At 31.4% G+C, this 16071-nt stretch overlaps 1 protein-coding gene across 1 annotated transcript; it reads left to right on the top strand.

Annotated features, from left to right (window-relative positions):
* Positions 1-6584: 6584 nt before the first annotated feature.
* LOC104906381 (uncharacterized) lies at positions 6585-15855 on the top strand. Its single transcript, XM_010695121.2, has 3 exons — positions 6585-6854; positions 7599-7669; positions 15084-15855. Exons 1-3 carry the CDS (start codon positions 6585-6587, stop codon positions 15853-15855), a joined length of 1113 nt encoding a protein of 370 aa, XP_010693423.2.
* The last annotated feature ends 216 nt before the right edge of the window (positions 15856-16071 follow it).

The raw sequence follows: 16071 nt of genomic DNA, 5'->3' as shown, positions 1-16071 counted from the left end.
GTGTAGCTGAAAATGATTGTAATAGTATCAAATGAAAGAATAATTATACTAAATGAAATAAATTAAGGACCAACTGAAAAGAAAATAAGTCTAACTGAAAACTAAATAAGTCTAACTGAAAACTGAATCAGTCTAACTGAAGAGTAAATAAATCTAACTGATGAGTAAATAAGTCTAACTGAAGAGTAAATAGTCTAACTGAAAACTAAATAAGTCTAACTGAAAACTAAATAGTCTAACTGAATAGTCTAACTGAAGAGTAAATAAGTCTAACTGAAGAGTAAATAAGTCTAACTGAAGAGTAAATAAGTCTAACTGAAGAGTAAATGTAGAGATCTGAAATTAATAAGTCTAACTGAAAACTAAATAAGTCTAACTGAAAACTAAATTAGTCTAACTGAATCAGTCTAACTGAAGAGTAAATAAGTCTAACTGAAGAGTAAATAAGTCTAACTGAAGCGTAAATAAGTCTAACTGAAGAGTTAATAAGTCTAACTGAAAACTAAATAAGTCTAACTGAAAACTTAATTAGTCTAACTGAATCAGTCTAACTGAAGAGTAAATAAGTCTAACTGAAGAGTAAATAAGTCTAACTGAAGCGTAAATAAGTCTAACTGAAGATAAAATAAGTCTAACTGAAAACTAAATTACTCTAACTGAACACTTAATAAGTCTAACTGAAAACTAAATAAGTCTAACTGAAAACTAAATAAGTCTAACTGAAACTTATTAACTGAAAACTAAATTACTCTAACTGAACACTTAATAAGTCTAACTGAAAACTAAATAAGTCTAACTGAAAACTAAATAAGTCTAACTGAAAACTATATTAACTGAAAACTAAATTACTCTAACTGAACACTTAATAAGTCTAACTGAAACAAATAAGTCTAACTGAAAAAGAAGTTAATGAGTGAAAAATAGACTTTTGTTGCAATGTAAATGCTAATTTTATACATACTAACTGATACAATCAAAATTCTAACTGAAAATGAGTAAATGCAATTGAAAATTAATTTTAGACATACACCTGTTTCTTTGTCTTCTTTTCCAGCTGATTCTTCATGTAATTTCTTTCTTTTTTTTTTCTGATGTGATATCTGTGTTACGGTTTTCATTGTTTAGTTCAATTTGTAATGTGAGATCTCTGTCAGTATTCTCATTGCTTAGATCAATTTGTAATGAACTTCCGATTTGTGAATTCGAATCTTCGGTTGACATTCTTGGTTGAACTAGATTTCAGTAGTGGAACTAGATTTGCAGTGAGAAAGTGGATCTGTTGGATATGTTTCGGTTGTTTTTGTTTTTGAACAATGGCGGATGAAGCGGATGAAGGGGATGAAAGTGTTTTTTTTATTTTTTTTTATTTTTTCGGTCTTTAATAAGTAGCGCGCGTTGCTCGTCCGATGAGAGTGTTGTGTCGGACGAGTCCGACACAATACGTTCTCATAATAAAATAAGCTCTGAAAATTCAGGGTATTACATCTACTGCTCCTTGAAAACAAGTTCTTCCTCGAATTTTAAAGTTAGATATCACAATACTAACGAAATATTAGTTCTAGGCTTTGTTAGTATCACAATAGTTGATTAAAACTTCGACTTTCAAGCGGGAGGCTAAGGGTCAAATATCACCAAACTCTAGAAAGAACTTTCTTTCATCCTTTATTAGAATGGGCCTTATTATATATTTTGTTCTTTTTTTTAAGGTAAGATGAAGTCTCTTGCAAAGAAGAGGAACAATTGAAAATCCCTCTTTATAAGAGGTGAGACTCGATCTCATGATTTTTGTAATCAAATGTAAAGCCAACACCATTTGGCTATCATTGCTGCTGAGAATGGGCCTTCTTATTACTAAAAAAAAGCAAATATGTTCTCTATTTATCTATTATATAAGCCAAGGGGGGGAGCAATGGTGTCCCCCTTAAAATTAACTAAAATGCCCCCAACATAGTATTATATTTCAAGTTTTCACAAATAACCTCTAGCCACCTAATCAACCCCAATTCCATGCATAAACTTGCCAAAACAAAAATATCAATCAAATCAAATTTAAACCCAATCAGCTCATATAAGATTCAATCACATTAACTTGCCAATAAAAAAGATTCATAATCAAGAACTTACCAAATGTTAATACTACATACAATAACAAAAAAAATTACACAACATAACATCCCCTCAAATCAAATTTTCCATAACACAAACCCCAAACAAAAAAAAACATTTCTCTTCATAGATTGGAACTTCACGACATTCTTAAATACGAAACTCTAAAATTTGCGATTCTTTACCGTTAATCAGCTATGTAGTTCGTTATTGAAAATAAAATTATGTTTGTTGTTCTATGTTCAGCAAATCTTAAAAATATATACTATGTTCGACTAAAATTACACTCAAATTACAGTAATTCTTACGAATATGTACTGTATTATATTTTTTATTCCGAAATTTTTTTTAACTTAAATTACTGTTTATTTAAAATTTAATTCGAAAATAGTTGAAATTCAAATTAAAATTACATCATAGATGGTCAAAGAAAATGAAATTTCTTCAAAAATGACTTCAATATTCGTGCCTAGATATAAAAAAAATTGTGACAAAATATGAGAACTTGAATTGTTTTTGTTGCCATATATTAAAAAAAATTGAGAAAAAAAATACTTAAACCCATATATTAAAATCAAAAAAATCAAATTTCGTAAATATAACTTTAATATTCCTGCTCAAATATTTTAAAAAATTGAGACATAATATGAGAACTCAAATTTGGGGAAATAAAAGAAAAATACTTAAACCCATATATTAAAATAAAAAAAAAAAGAATTTCGTAACTATAACTTTAATATTCGTGTCCAAATATTTCTAAAAATTGAGACATGATATGAGAACTCAATTTTGGGGGAAATAAAAGAAAAATACTTAAACCCATATATTAAAATCAAAAAATTGTGCCCATAATCGAATTTCAACATAAATTGCAGAGGTTGGGCCATCACCGCAAGCAAGCTCGGAGATCCATGACAAGCTGAGCGAAAGCCAATTTCATGACCGCCAAAAGCAACTCTGCAACTTGCTTGAGATGATGTTCAATTGAATAGAGAGAGAAAAAATATTGTGTAAAATTCAGAAATATGGGTATGGTAATTGGGGGAGTAGTGGTTTGATTTGGGGAAAATATAGTCGCACGCATCGCGTGCATTTAAAGGTAGTACTAATATATTAAAAGGTGTTCCTCAACAAGGAACTGTATCACGTGGCGCTATATATTAGAGTTTTGAATTTTTGTACTCAACATACAAATAAAAAAATTAAATTGTTCATAATATAAGATTTGATGCCATGACCTCAAACTTGTGTACTAATATCTTAATCACTAAACCAAATACTCCCTCCGTCCTCTATTAGTTTACCCTTTTCTTTTGCACAGAGTTTTAGGAGGAATAGTATTGTGGGGCCTACAAAGAGAGAGAAAAGATTATCCATTATATATGCCAAGGGGGGAGCAATGGTATCCCCCTTGAAATTTACTTAAATGCCCCCAACATAGTATTATATTTCAAGTTTCCACAAATAACCTCTAGCCACCTAATCAATCCCAATTCCATGCATAAACTTGCCAAAACAAAAATATCAATCAAATCAAATTTAAACCCAATTAGCTCATATAAGATTCAGTCACATTAACTTGCCAATAAAAAAGATTCATAATCAAGAACTTACCAAATGTTAATACTACAATCAATAACAAAAAAAATTACAACATAACATTCCCTCAAATCAAATTTTCCATAACACAAACTCCAAACAAAAAAAAAACATTTCTCTTCATAGATTGGAACTTCACGACATTCTCAAATACGAAACTCTAAATTTGCCGATTCTTTACCGTTAATCAGCTACGTAGTTCGTTATTGAAAATAAAATTATGTTTGTTGTTCTATGTTCAGCAAATCTTAAAAATATATACTATGTTCGATTAAAATTACACTCAAATTACAGTAATTCTTACGAATATGTACTGTATTATATTTTTTATTCCAAAATTTTTTTAAACTTAAATTATAGTTTATTTAAAATTTAATTCGAAGATAGTTGAAACTCAAATTAAAATTACATCATAAATGGTCAAAGAAAATGAAATTTCGTCAAAAATGACTTCAATATTCGTGCCCTAGATATAAAAAAAATTGTGACAAAATATGAGAACTTGAATTGTTTTTGTTGCCATATATTAAAAAAAATTTGAGAAAAAAAAATACTTAAACCCATATATTAAAATGAAAAAAATCAAATTTCGTAAATATAACTTTAATGTTCCTGCTCAAATATTTTAAAAAATTGAGACATAATATGAGAACTCATATTTGGGGAAATAAAAGAAAAATACTTAAACCCATATATTAAAATAAAAAAAAACGAATTTCGTAACTATAACTTCAATATTCGTGTCCAAATATTTCAAAAAATTGAGATATAATATGAGAGCTCAATTTTGGGGGAAATAAAAGAAAAATACTTAAACCCATATATTAGAATCAAAAAATTGTGCCCATAATCGAACTTCAACATAAATTGCAGAGGTTGGGCCATCACCGCAAGCAAGCTCGGAGATCCATGACGGGCTGAGCGAAAGCCAATTTCATGACTGCCAAAACCAACTCTGCAACTTGCTTGAGATGATGTTCAATTGAATAGAGAGAGAGAAAATATTGTGTGAAATTCAGAAATATGGGTATGGTAATTGGGGGAGTAGTGGTTTGATTTGGGGAAAATATCGTCGCACGCATCGCGTGCATTTAAAGGTAGTACTAACATATTAAAAGGTGTTCCTCAACAAGGAACTGTGTCACGTGGCGCTATATATTAGAGTTTTGAGTTTTTGTACTCAACATACAAATAAAAAAAATTAAATTGTGGATAATATAAGATTTGATGCCATGACCTCAAACTTGTGTACTAATATCTTAATCACTAAATCAAATACTCCCTCCATCCTCTATTAGTTTACCCTTTTCTTTTGCATAGAGTTTTAGGAGAAATAGTATTGTGGGGCATACAAAGAGAGAGAAAAGATTATTTATACTTAGAGTATGTCCAGTGATTGGTCCACTGACAGTTTATGAGGAGAGAGAAGGTTAGAAAAATAATAAACAATTAAGAGAGAGAAAAAAAGGGAGGAGAGAGAGGCTTGCCCAGTTCATGAATATGGACCGTTTACAAAAGAAAAAATCTGAAAAGTATCAATTGGGTGTGACAAGTGGCAAAGTATTATTGGTTTATGGGAATTGTGTATTTGGATCTAATAAGGCTGATAATTGATTGTGGTGAACGGTTGAGATTGTGAATTATTTGTTCATGCTTTTTTGACCCTTTTTAAAATAACGGTCATATTTAATAATTAAAAATTAAATTAAAAAAAACTTTACCAACAGCTCTATTTTTCGCTTCTCTATAAATAGAGCCCAATATTGAGGTATTTCCATATATTTTTCATACACCTCTTTTTCATTAAACACTTATTTATGATATGGATCCAAAAAATGGGAGGGAAAAAACCAACAAAAATCCAAAAACACTCCACAACCCCAAATTAATCCAAATTTGCAATCTTTTTGTAATTCTCAAATCGATCTTAATAATTATGTTGAACCCAGTTCACAAAACTTTCTACAATATCCAAATTATGGAATGCAAAATATGAGTTCTTTCTCTAATCCTAGTTCTTTCTCCCAATTTCCTCCTTCACAACAAAATTATGTTATCCCAAATCATATTTCTGTAGATGAAACAATTTTTTTCACTTCCTAACATTTTCAAACATCACAAGGTGTCTGTTCACTTCCGAACTTCAATACTTCATATCATACCCGTGCTCCATCTATTGAAGGTGACGACGCTAATGAAGAAGAAGAAAATGATGATGAAGGTAGAGAGTCGCAAGTTGAAAAGGGACTAAGAAAATATTGGTCTGTAGCTGAAGAGGAAGTCCTTGTAAAGTCTTGGCTTCAGGTGAGTACTAACAAGTTTCAAAATAGTAAACAAAATGGAGAGACCTTTTGGGGTAGAATTACAAATATGTATGAGCAGGTTAGAGTATACAGAAACAAAATGTGGGCAGAGAGAGCTGAAGGGATGAGAGAAACTGATCTATTAAAAGAAAGGGAATTAGATCCTCTAAGAAGTCGTTGGAAACGAATAAATGCTAGTGTATCGAAATTTGTTGGTGCATTTTCTCAAGCAAAGTCAAGGAGAAAAAGTGGTGAATGCGATGATGATGTTATGAAGACATCGTATGCTATTTACAAGAGTGACAACAAGCCTCACCATAGGGATTTAATGACCGGCATTGTTGGGAAATTCTTAAGGGTTGTGATGTATGGAAGCCTTATGGGGATATTGTTAACAAGTGCAAGAAGAAGGCAACAACTCAAGAAAGTGGTTCAAAGAGGTGGAGGATTAATGAAACAGGAAATTACTCCACTTCAACTGACCCAAGTACACCAACCAGTGGTGATATAGGGTGTTCTGTCCAAACACCAAGCGATGGGTCCACCAAAAATAAGGGGAAGGGAAAAGTTGTAAACATGCCATCAGAAGCATTCCAACAATGGGTGGATAATATTGAGAAAATAAATTTAGAAACTGAAATGGAACTAACTAGGTTGAAGTATGAAGGAGACTCACAAATTGAGAGGTTGAAATACGAAAGGGAAGCTCAAAATGAGAGGGTCTTGTTGGAAAATAGGAAAGTTTCTATGAAACAAAACAAGATCAATTTGGAATTATTCAAAGTGCTTGCATCAAAAGACTACTTAACTGAAGAAGAGGAAAATTTAAAGAGTCATTTAGTGAAGGTTTTATTTCCATGAGATGTGATCTCATCTATTAATGTAATTTTAAATTTGTAAGTGTATGTGTTATTCAGTTGTTTAATTATGAATTTAGTAGTGGTGTTTTTAATTGTTGTTCTATTATATGTAAACTCTATTCACGTATTTAGTAAAAGTTATTTTCAAATAAGAAGTCTTTTTAATATCTTATAATTCTGAAATTAAAATTGTTCAGTGAAATAGTGCATTATTGTTGTGATAAATAAAGTGGTGAAATGACCATTCACTTGCTTTCTTGAGTGCATTATTGCTGTGATAAATATTGTGGTGAAATGACCATTCAATTGCTTTCTTCAGTGCATTATTGCTCTGCTAAATACTGTGGTGAAATGACCATTCAATTGCTTTCTTCAGTGCATTATTGCTCTGATAAATACTGTGGTGAAATGATTTTTTACTTGCTTTCTTCAATGCATTATTGCTCTAAAATGAAGTGACAATTCAATTGCTATATTTAGTGTATTACTAGTATTAAGACCCGTGCATAATGCACGGGAGGATTTATTATTTTGTTGCATATTTAAAGGAAGTCGCATAATAACATTGACTTAATTTCCTATATTACACAAAACCATAAAACATAAAGTATGAGTGGTGATGAACAAAAATTACAAATGAAATTTCCAAATCAATTGATATGTTTGCGAACACTTCCTTGTAAACTACATTTGGCGTATTTTCATGCAAATAATGTTTTTTATCAAACAGAAGGATCTTGAGACCTATTTTCCTCATAATTCTGAAAATGTCATCATAAAATTGTCCATGGCTGAAAACAGGTATCTGAAGATACATGCCTACATGAGACAGAGTTTGTCTGTTGACTTTATTTATAGTCATAGCAAAACAAATCATTAATTAAAGTAAATTGCCTTCTCTGATATATGATAGGAAATTTAGTGAAGTTAGACGGGATTCGTGTCATTCTTGGGATAAATATTTTTTTCTCCAACATTGCTTTTGGAAATAACAGTAACTTTCCGAGCATCGTGCATCTTGCACGGGAAATGTTTTGTCTAATAAATTGAAGATTTTAAGAAGTTTGTCCTAAAAATCATGTTGGTGAATATTAACTTGGGATTTAAGATTTCATAATCATGTTTTGAGATTATTTTACAAACTGAATTATAACTCGTGTGTTCAATAGCTGATATAGTTAATGCGATGGTGGATGATCACATGACCTACCTATATTTTTTTTAAAAAGTTGATAGGAATAATATTTGTTCTGTCTATTGCTTCCTATCGAGTCTCAGATAAAATCACAATTCGCACCACCAATAACATTCAGCCATACGCCGGTTTCAACAACCACTTATGGAAGTCTTATTCTACCTTTTTGCACTACCAATGCATCATATTTGGCCACCCACTGGTATCTGATCACTTAGTGATGATTTTAATTTTATACAGGTGCAACTGCATGGGGAGTTTTTTCTTTTATAAATTTAAAATTTTATGTTATTTCTCCTAAAATCAGGGTGAAAATATTTAACCCGTTCATCTATCAAATAAATGATATAAAAGTTAAGAATAAAAAAAATAAGTATATACATAGATGTAAATTTTAATTTGCTATTATACCTGTACAAATTGCGCGCGAAATTTTGTTCCATAAGTTTAAGATTTTATGTTGTTTTTCCCAAATCATTGTATAAATAGTATCTTATAATTTAAAGTTTTATAATCATGTATTTATTTACCTTGAGAATTGCTTATGACTTGTGTGTTTAGCAGTTGATGTAGTTAATATTCATTGACCCATTATTAATCTTTTAAAAAATTTGATGGGTGTGGTGAATAACTTCAAGTTGTGGTACCAATGTACCAACTGGCTTGAAATTAGTTGATCTTTAGTTTTATATTTGAAAACTCGTGTTTTGAGTATCTTGTATTAGTTCATATTTAATTTAATTATGGTTTTTTTTAATGAAAATACATTTTTTTATGAATATGGTTTAAATCTCGGAAAATTGGATCGGAGTATTACTTCTAGAGTGAAACTTTTATGAAGTTTTAAATTCATGCATTCATTATTGATTGACATTTTGTTGTGGACAGTGGTGACTCACCAGTTGTAAAATCCTGGATTTGCCACTAAATGTGTTATAAGATTTTGACTTATAACTTATTTCGAATAATAAGTATAATACTCTCTCATATTATTTTCTCAATATATACTTAATTATTTGACTGATTACCTAATTAACTCCTAACTTTATTTAACTTAATAGTTGCCTATTTTTTCTACTGTTGAGATTCAAAGAGTTTTTTAGTAATATTGTTTAACTGACATGGTATATATGTGGCAAAGAAATCAAGCTGCATATAAAATGCCTTATGTTTTTTTTTTCGAAAAAGGGCCCATGATCAGGGATCAACATATGATAGATCCTTATAATTTTTTAACTCCGGTAAATGAATTATTCAGAAAAAAAAGTTATATTTTCAAAAGTAAATGTTGATATGTAAACTCCAACTCCCTAAAACACATACATAAATTATATTCTCTTACTGATTGTTTTCTTCTTAGTCAATAAGCAATACACCAATTATGTCATATACGCAAATTATTTCCTTGATTGACGGAAGCTACATAAGCAAGTAATGATTTTTTTTTTGCATAATTTCGAACTTGGCTTTGCTCAATAAACGAAGTTCAATAATCTATATGATGATACATCCTCCATGGCTTTGTTCATATATCATATAGATTGAACTTCGTATATACATCCTTCCAGAGTTGAATTGCTTGGTAAACATGAGCGTGCCACGTAGGATTTAGAATTTTGCTTTAGATAATAGTATATATTAACATAGATATGAATTTTAAAAGTATGGTAAAATTATTGATTTTAGTTCTTCTAACTATTGTCAAGAAATTACAATTCCTTTTTCATCCCTTAGGGCCTGTTCTCCCCAACTTATTTTCAGTTCAGTTCAGCTCCAATCAGTTCAGTTCGGTTTATCTCCAATCAGTTCAGTTCAGTTCAGTTCAGCTCCAATCAGTTCAGTTCAGTTCAGCTGTTTTATGCTGAAGAGAACAGGCCCTTACATACTTTTGTAACTTTTCCAATCGGGCTATGTTTACCAAAGTGATCATTTTTCTATTCTATTTAGGTGGTCACTGATATCATTCAAAATTTTGTTTCAAATTGAAATCTTTTTGAAACCTTTTTCATTTTTATCTATTATTAATCTGCTTTACTCCCCATATAAGTTTTCTTATAGATCCTTCTAACTAATATTACACATGTAAGTTTGATTGATGTTTGCATAATAGTAATTGATATTACTATCCTTTTGAAAATATATTGATACTAATGGAAAACATTGCATCAATGTAATTCTCCCACTTCAAATGTAATTCATACCACTAAAAAGTTAGATGCTTTATGTTCATTATTTAGAAAAAGCACTACCTAAATTACGTACAACTAATTTTTTTCCCAAAAAAATATTGCAAACCTTTAGTTAACAAACATATATCTTCAAAATAATATAATATTCTTGCAAATTAAATAAAGTACTTGAAAATAATTGGATTATATTTCTTGACTTACCTTTTTTTAAATACATATTTTTCTAGTTTACATATTTTCTTTTTAGTTTTTGTAAAAACTCAAAATAAAAAATAATAACAAACAGGCCATAACTTAATGAATGATTAGCTTAGAAATAAGATGGTAATGCATGTACAATATTTATCACTAAATACAGAAAAAGTGTATATGTATCCTCATATCTCCTTCAAACATTCAATTTTGTTAGAAATTCCAAATCTGTATAAATTTCTACAAAATTTAAATTTGAAAAAAGTCAATAAGATTGATGTCATTCACCATAGTTCTCGCATCAAGAGATGAAGCTGCTGTTAGACGGGGTGACATCTATCAATCATCGATTCATCACAATCAATTATAATCTGATGAAATTCTTACATCAACACAATTCCTTCAAAATTTTGCATTCTTCTCAAAGCCTGATCCCTAATTCTATTAAATAAAGCATAAGTTTCTCAATCCCTAAGCAATAATGAAAATCACATGTGGTGAGATGGAAGGAATTATTTTGTTTATCATATATAATAATAGGAAGATGAAGAATTTGATAGCCATAATACAAAATGAATTGCCTGCTACTATATTATAACTATGTTGAAGAATCATACGTTTTGAAGAAGAGCCTAATATTTGGAAAGAATTACCAAACCATGTTGAAGAATCAATTATAATATAGCAGCAGCACATTTGAAGAATTTGGAAGGAATTGATTTGGTGCTAATTTGCCATACACGCTTCATTGCCTCAATTAAAGAGGATTTGCAAAATTACTTTAATAAGTGACACGTGGCAAGTGAATGAGAAGGGTCGAAAAATCAAAGAGCAATGAGAGGCAAGAAAAAAATATGGGACTGCCACATTGGATTTTTTTTTCTTGCTTTAATATTATATATGATTACTCTAAAATGAAAAAACAATTCAATTTGTATATTCAGTGTGTTATGAAACTAGTATTGCAAGACAACAACTCCCAACTTCAGGTTCTTAATTTGGAGACTTGTGGAACAATGATTGGGCTCGAATCCTGATTCTGAACTCCGATCAGCAACCTGCAAAAAGGGACCCACCCTGGAGGTTTGGGTGGTATTTTCCCCTCTGATGCTTAAGTCAGATATCAGGGAAATGAAGGAACTTTTAGAGAGAGAAAGTAAAGAGAGAGAGAGAATTTATGGCAGAATAACAGCACTATGCTTTGAAAAATGTACCTTTCCCCTGATTTCAAGGACTATTTATACTGTTTGAAATGACTGATATACCTTGATGTCACCCTAATTTGGGAGCATCTGATTGGCTAAGCAGTAAAATAGTGACACGTGGCAGGTTCTGATTGGTCAATACACCTCACCTTTATGCAGAGATGTAGGCTGCCTTAGCTGGGCCTAAGTACAATTTTTGGGCCATAAGAGGGGCTTTAGTACACCTTTTCTAGAGAAATGTACTTTTAGCCATATAACCTTCTGGCCCTGTGTACTTTACCTCTCTGAGCATGCGCCACGTGCAGGGCTCTGATGAGGCCACGTGTCATCTTGGTAGCCCTTGATTTTTAGGCTACAACACAGTGTATTATTGCTCCTCACCTTTTCTATATATTTACTTCACAATGCTTTATACTTCAATATACTCAGCTTTCCACACAATATCTATTCTTGTAGCATCAAATAAATTCTCTATAATGTCATCTGAATCAAGTTATAATAGTTTCATTTCATCTTCAAATTCTTCTAGTTCCGATGATGTCAATTTTATTCCACCAGATCATATAGCAGAAGAGCAAAACAATGACTACATGCGGCGTTTTGAAAGATGTAGACGTGCAAATCGTATGATGGACCAAATGATGGAGCCCTTCATTTTGGCTAATCCAACTGAAGTATATGTGTAATCCCCCACAATTTTAAAGGATTTTCATAAATATATTAAAGTATTTATGTAGTTATATTTAAATCCAAATGAGTTTGGAAAATGATTTGACTTTTAAAAAGGGTTGACTATTTTAAAAGTCAACTAAAAATATTTTTCATAGCTTAATAAAAATTGTAATGTTTTAATTAAGCATGTTTTAATAAGAGTTTTAATTATTAAAAGTATTTTTGAAAAGGAAGCTTAATGGAATCAAAAGCCCAAAAGTGATAAAAAGGGAAAGGGTTATTTGATGACTAAAGTCCTAATGAGCCCATCTTATTAGTCATCAAACTTTTATTTATTAAAATCTCTTTTCCTAAGCCCAAAAGGAAAAGCCTCTATTTAAATATCCTAAAAACCCAAATTTTACCCTACACACTTTATTTCTCTCTCCTCTTTCCACGTGATCTTCCTTTCTCCCTCTCACTCGGCGTTTTCTTTCTCTCTCTCCTCTTTGTGCGTGTTCTTCATATTTTTCTCTCAAAAGTTTGTTTCTTCTTCGCTAAGTAATGTTTCTTGTTCAACAAGAAACGTCACAAATCTTTCTTTGAGCCAAGAAATTTGCTGCCGCCGGTTCCTTTCGGTTCTTGCTGCTGTCGGACGCCTCTCTCCTCCTTGTTGTGGTTGTTTTTCTTTTCTTCCTCTTCAAGATTCCATTAAAGTATTAGTTTTTATATTATTTTATTATTAATTACCATGTTTATGATTTAAATTGTTGTTTATATGCTTAAAAATATTTCGGCTATCATATATAATAGTATAATAAATTCCAGATTTTATTATATTAAGTTATTTTCAGTTTTATTATGAAAGTTATAGTTTTTAGGGTTTTTAATCACTAGAAACTATATTTATAAAATATAAATCATGAGATTTGATTAGCATATAATTTTATATGTATTAAATATATTTTCAAAATATTTATAAAATTTATGAATGCTGTAATTTCAGAAAATAAGTATTTTAATGGTTTTAAATGATTTTTAATCACTAGAATAGTTGTACTATACTAGGGATTAAAAATAACGAAAGTTTGATACGTAAAAACGATTTTAAAACAAGTTTAAGGGGGTTTTGGTCGTTTTAAAATTGCTGTAAATTTTTAGTACGAGATATTTATTTCATTATTTTATTTTCTAGGCGGAGATTTCGTAGTAGGAGACTTTTAGAGCGTAAAAGTGGCCTACAGATTTGTTTATACAAGGTACGTACATTGTCTATGTGCTATATGATTTAGAAACATGCTTTAAGAATGTTTTATTTATTAGTATCATGTATAGGACTCTGTTGTTCATATATATGATTTATTGAAATTGTTTTACATGTTATTTGCCTGTGTGCTACATGTAAACTAGAAGTATTTATGAGTATTAATGTTTGTATGGAAGTTTGATGCAAGCAGATAAGTCAAGTTTTATTTATTAATTCGTGAGTGAATTAATGTAAGTTAGAGTGAATCATGTTTTACATGAATTCTTGAGTATTGTTATTATCTTATAAGAACTGTGGATCTTATTTGGTAAGTTACAAGTTCTACCTATATAAAGGTGAAGTTTATTGTTGGCTAGGTTCAACAAGTAAGTTGGTAAAGGTTTAAAAAAAGGAAGTAAAGGAGTCTTGGTTGATAAGATGTGATCACTTGTTAATCCAAAGATAAAAAGGAATTCTGTTATGATTGTGTGATTATTAATTATGTGTTATTTGCTTGGTTGGTGTCAACACAAGTAATAAAATATATTCAACGTAAAGTGAAACGAGAATAGGTCATAGACTTTAGACTGGTGCACGTCTAGAGTTGGACATAAGGGTTGGGGTTATGGTGAGCGTGCCATAGCTTTTCTAGGAATGGGTTGATCACCATCCCTCTTTTATTTCAAAGGTTCCTCGATATCGCAGGTCACTCTGAAATGCGGAGTCGCGCCCGCATTTCACATTAGTAGGCAAGACAACTCGTCCTAATAACTATTCCATCTAAGTGATAAAAAGTTGGTTTAAGTTTAGTTTAGTAAAAGTTGTCTGCAGATTATTATATACTTATGTTATTATTTGTTCCTGCATGTTATTTTGTAGTATCATGTTTAGGATTATTTATGTCTGATATGTAGTACTCAGCTTTGCTTATTACGTGCTTGTTGTGTTTGTGATCATGGCTTTGCCTATTGATCCTGTGGTGATCCTTCGGGGGAGCAGAGTTGAGACGACATTGACATTACAGGTTCGAAGATGCATATCATTGGGATCTGGAATGGAGAGACTCTTGTATTATTAGATTCATTTAAGTTGTTTTCCTAGGAGCTTATGTTTTCAGACAATAGTTTTAAGTTGGTGTGTCTAGTTCTGACAATTGTTTTTGGTTTCATAAGTTTTAATAAAGTTGATTTTTAATAAGTTGTTTTCCGCTGCAAAATTCTGAGTAAGCCGAAACGTTATCACACGGGCGATAATGCCTGGGTGATTCTCTAAGGTTATTATAAAAGTATTTTCTAGAAAGAGAGAATTATCGGGGTGTTACAATATGCAATGGTAACTCAAGTTTCTAGGGCACCTAGGCAACAAGTTGATCGAAATCGTGTGGATGCACACACTCGCTTATGGAACGACTACTTTGCCGACACTGCCCTCTACCCCCCACGATTATTTCGCTGCCGATTTCGCATGCAAATTAAAAACACGTTTTCCTTCGTATAGTAGAAACGCTGACTAATAAGAACACATTCTTCCAACAAAGGCCATATGCCACAGGGAGACTTGGTGCATCAACATTGCTAAAGTGCACTGCGGCTATAAGGTTGTTAGCATATGCCACATCAGCAGATTTAGTGGACGATTATCTTAAAATAAGTGGCTCTCTTGCTAGAGATTCACTACAACATTTTGTTGAGGGTGTGGTTGCCGAGTTCGGTGACGAATACTTAAGAAGACCTAATGAAACAGATTTAACGAGATTGTTATATGCAGGTGAGGAAAGAGGAATTCCGGGAATGATGGGTTCTATTGATTGCATGCATTGGCGATGGAAAAATTGTCCACTACAATTTAAAGGACTCTATTCGGGAAGAGCTGGTAAGCCAACTTTAATTCTCAAAGCTATTGCGTCATATGATTTGTGGATCTGGCATGCTTTCTTTGGAACACCAAGTAGGTGCAATGATATAAATGTTCTTGATAGATCTCCAATATTTAACGATGTATTTGAAGGTCGTGCACCTCCAGTAAGTTATGTTATCAACGGCCACCAGTACGACATGGGTTATTACCTAATAGATGGTATATATCCTCAATGGGCCGCGTTTATTCCCACAATATCTCTTCCATTGAATGAGAAGGAAAGCCTTTTTGCCCAAAAGCAAGAGAGCAAACGAAAGGATGTGGAGCGTGCATTTGGAGTATTACAAGCTCGTTTTGCAATAATTGGTCAACCGGCACTGGCTCGTGATAAATATATGCTAGGAAAAATAATGTTTACTTGCATTATAATACATAACATGATAACTGTATGAACGAGATTCGTACTCCCTTCGTTTATCCACATGATTATGACCAAGATTTTTCGCCCATCCTCAAGCCGGCGACAAAACGCCGATGAACCTTTTATATATCATAATAGTCAATCGTAACAGAAATTTACAGACATTCATGAACAATAGGGATCGTGTCCGTGATTAAGCTATGCATAGACGACTCAAATTGGATCTCGTAGAAAATATTTGGCTTAA

This window comes from Beta vulgaris, chromosome 2 (genome assembly GCF_026745355.1).
Source record: "Beta vulgaris subsp. vulgaris cultivar EL10 chromosome 2, EL10.2, whole genome shotgun sequence".
Taxonomy (NCBI): Eukaryota; Viridiplantae; Streptophyta; class Magnoliopsida; order Caryophyllales; family Amaranthaceae; genus Beta; species Beta vulgaris.
This window is presented reverse-complemented; position numbering and strand designations above follow the sequence as displayed.

Coding starts and splice junctions, on each gene's coding strand:
- LOC104906381 (XM_010695121.2), top strand. CDS start 6,585: ATGCCATCAGAAGCATTCCAACAATGGGTGGATAATATTGAGAAAATA. Junction 6,855..7,598: donor TAAAGAGTCATTTAGTGAAG/GTTTTATTTCCA, acceptor TTTATCAAACAG/AAGGATCTTGAGACCTATTT. Junction 7,670..15,083: donor TTGTCCATGGCTGAAAACAG/GTATCTGAAGAT, acceptor CTTCCAACAAAG/GCCATATGCCACAGGGAGAC.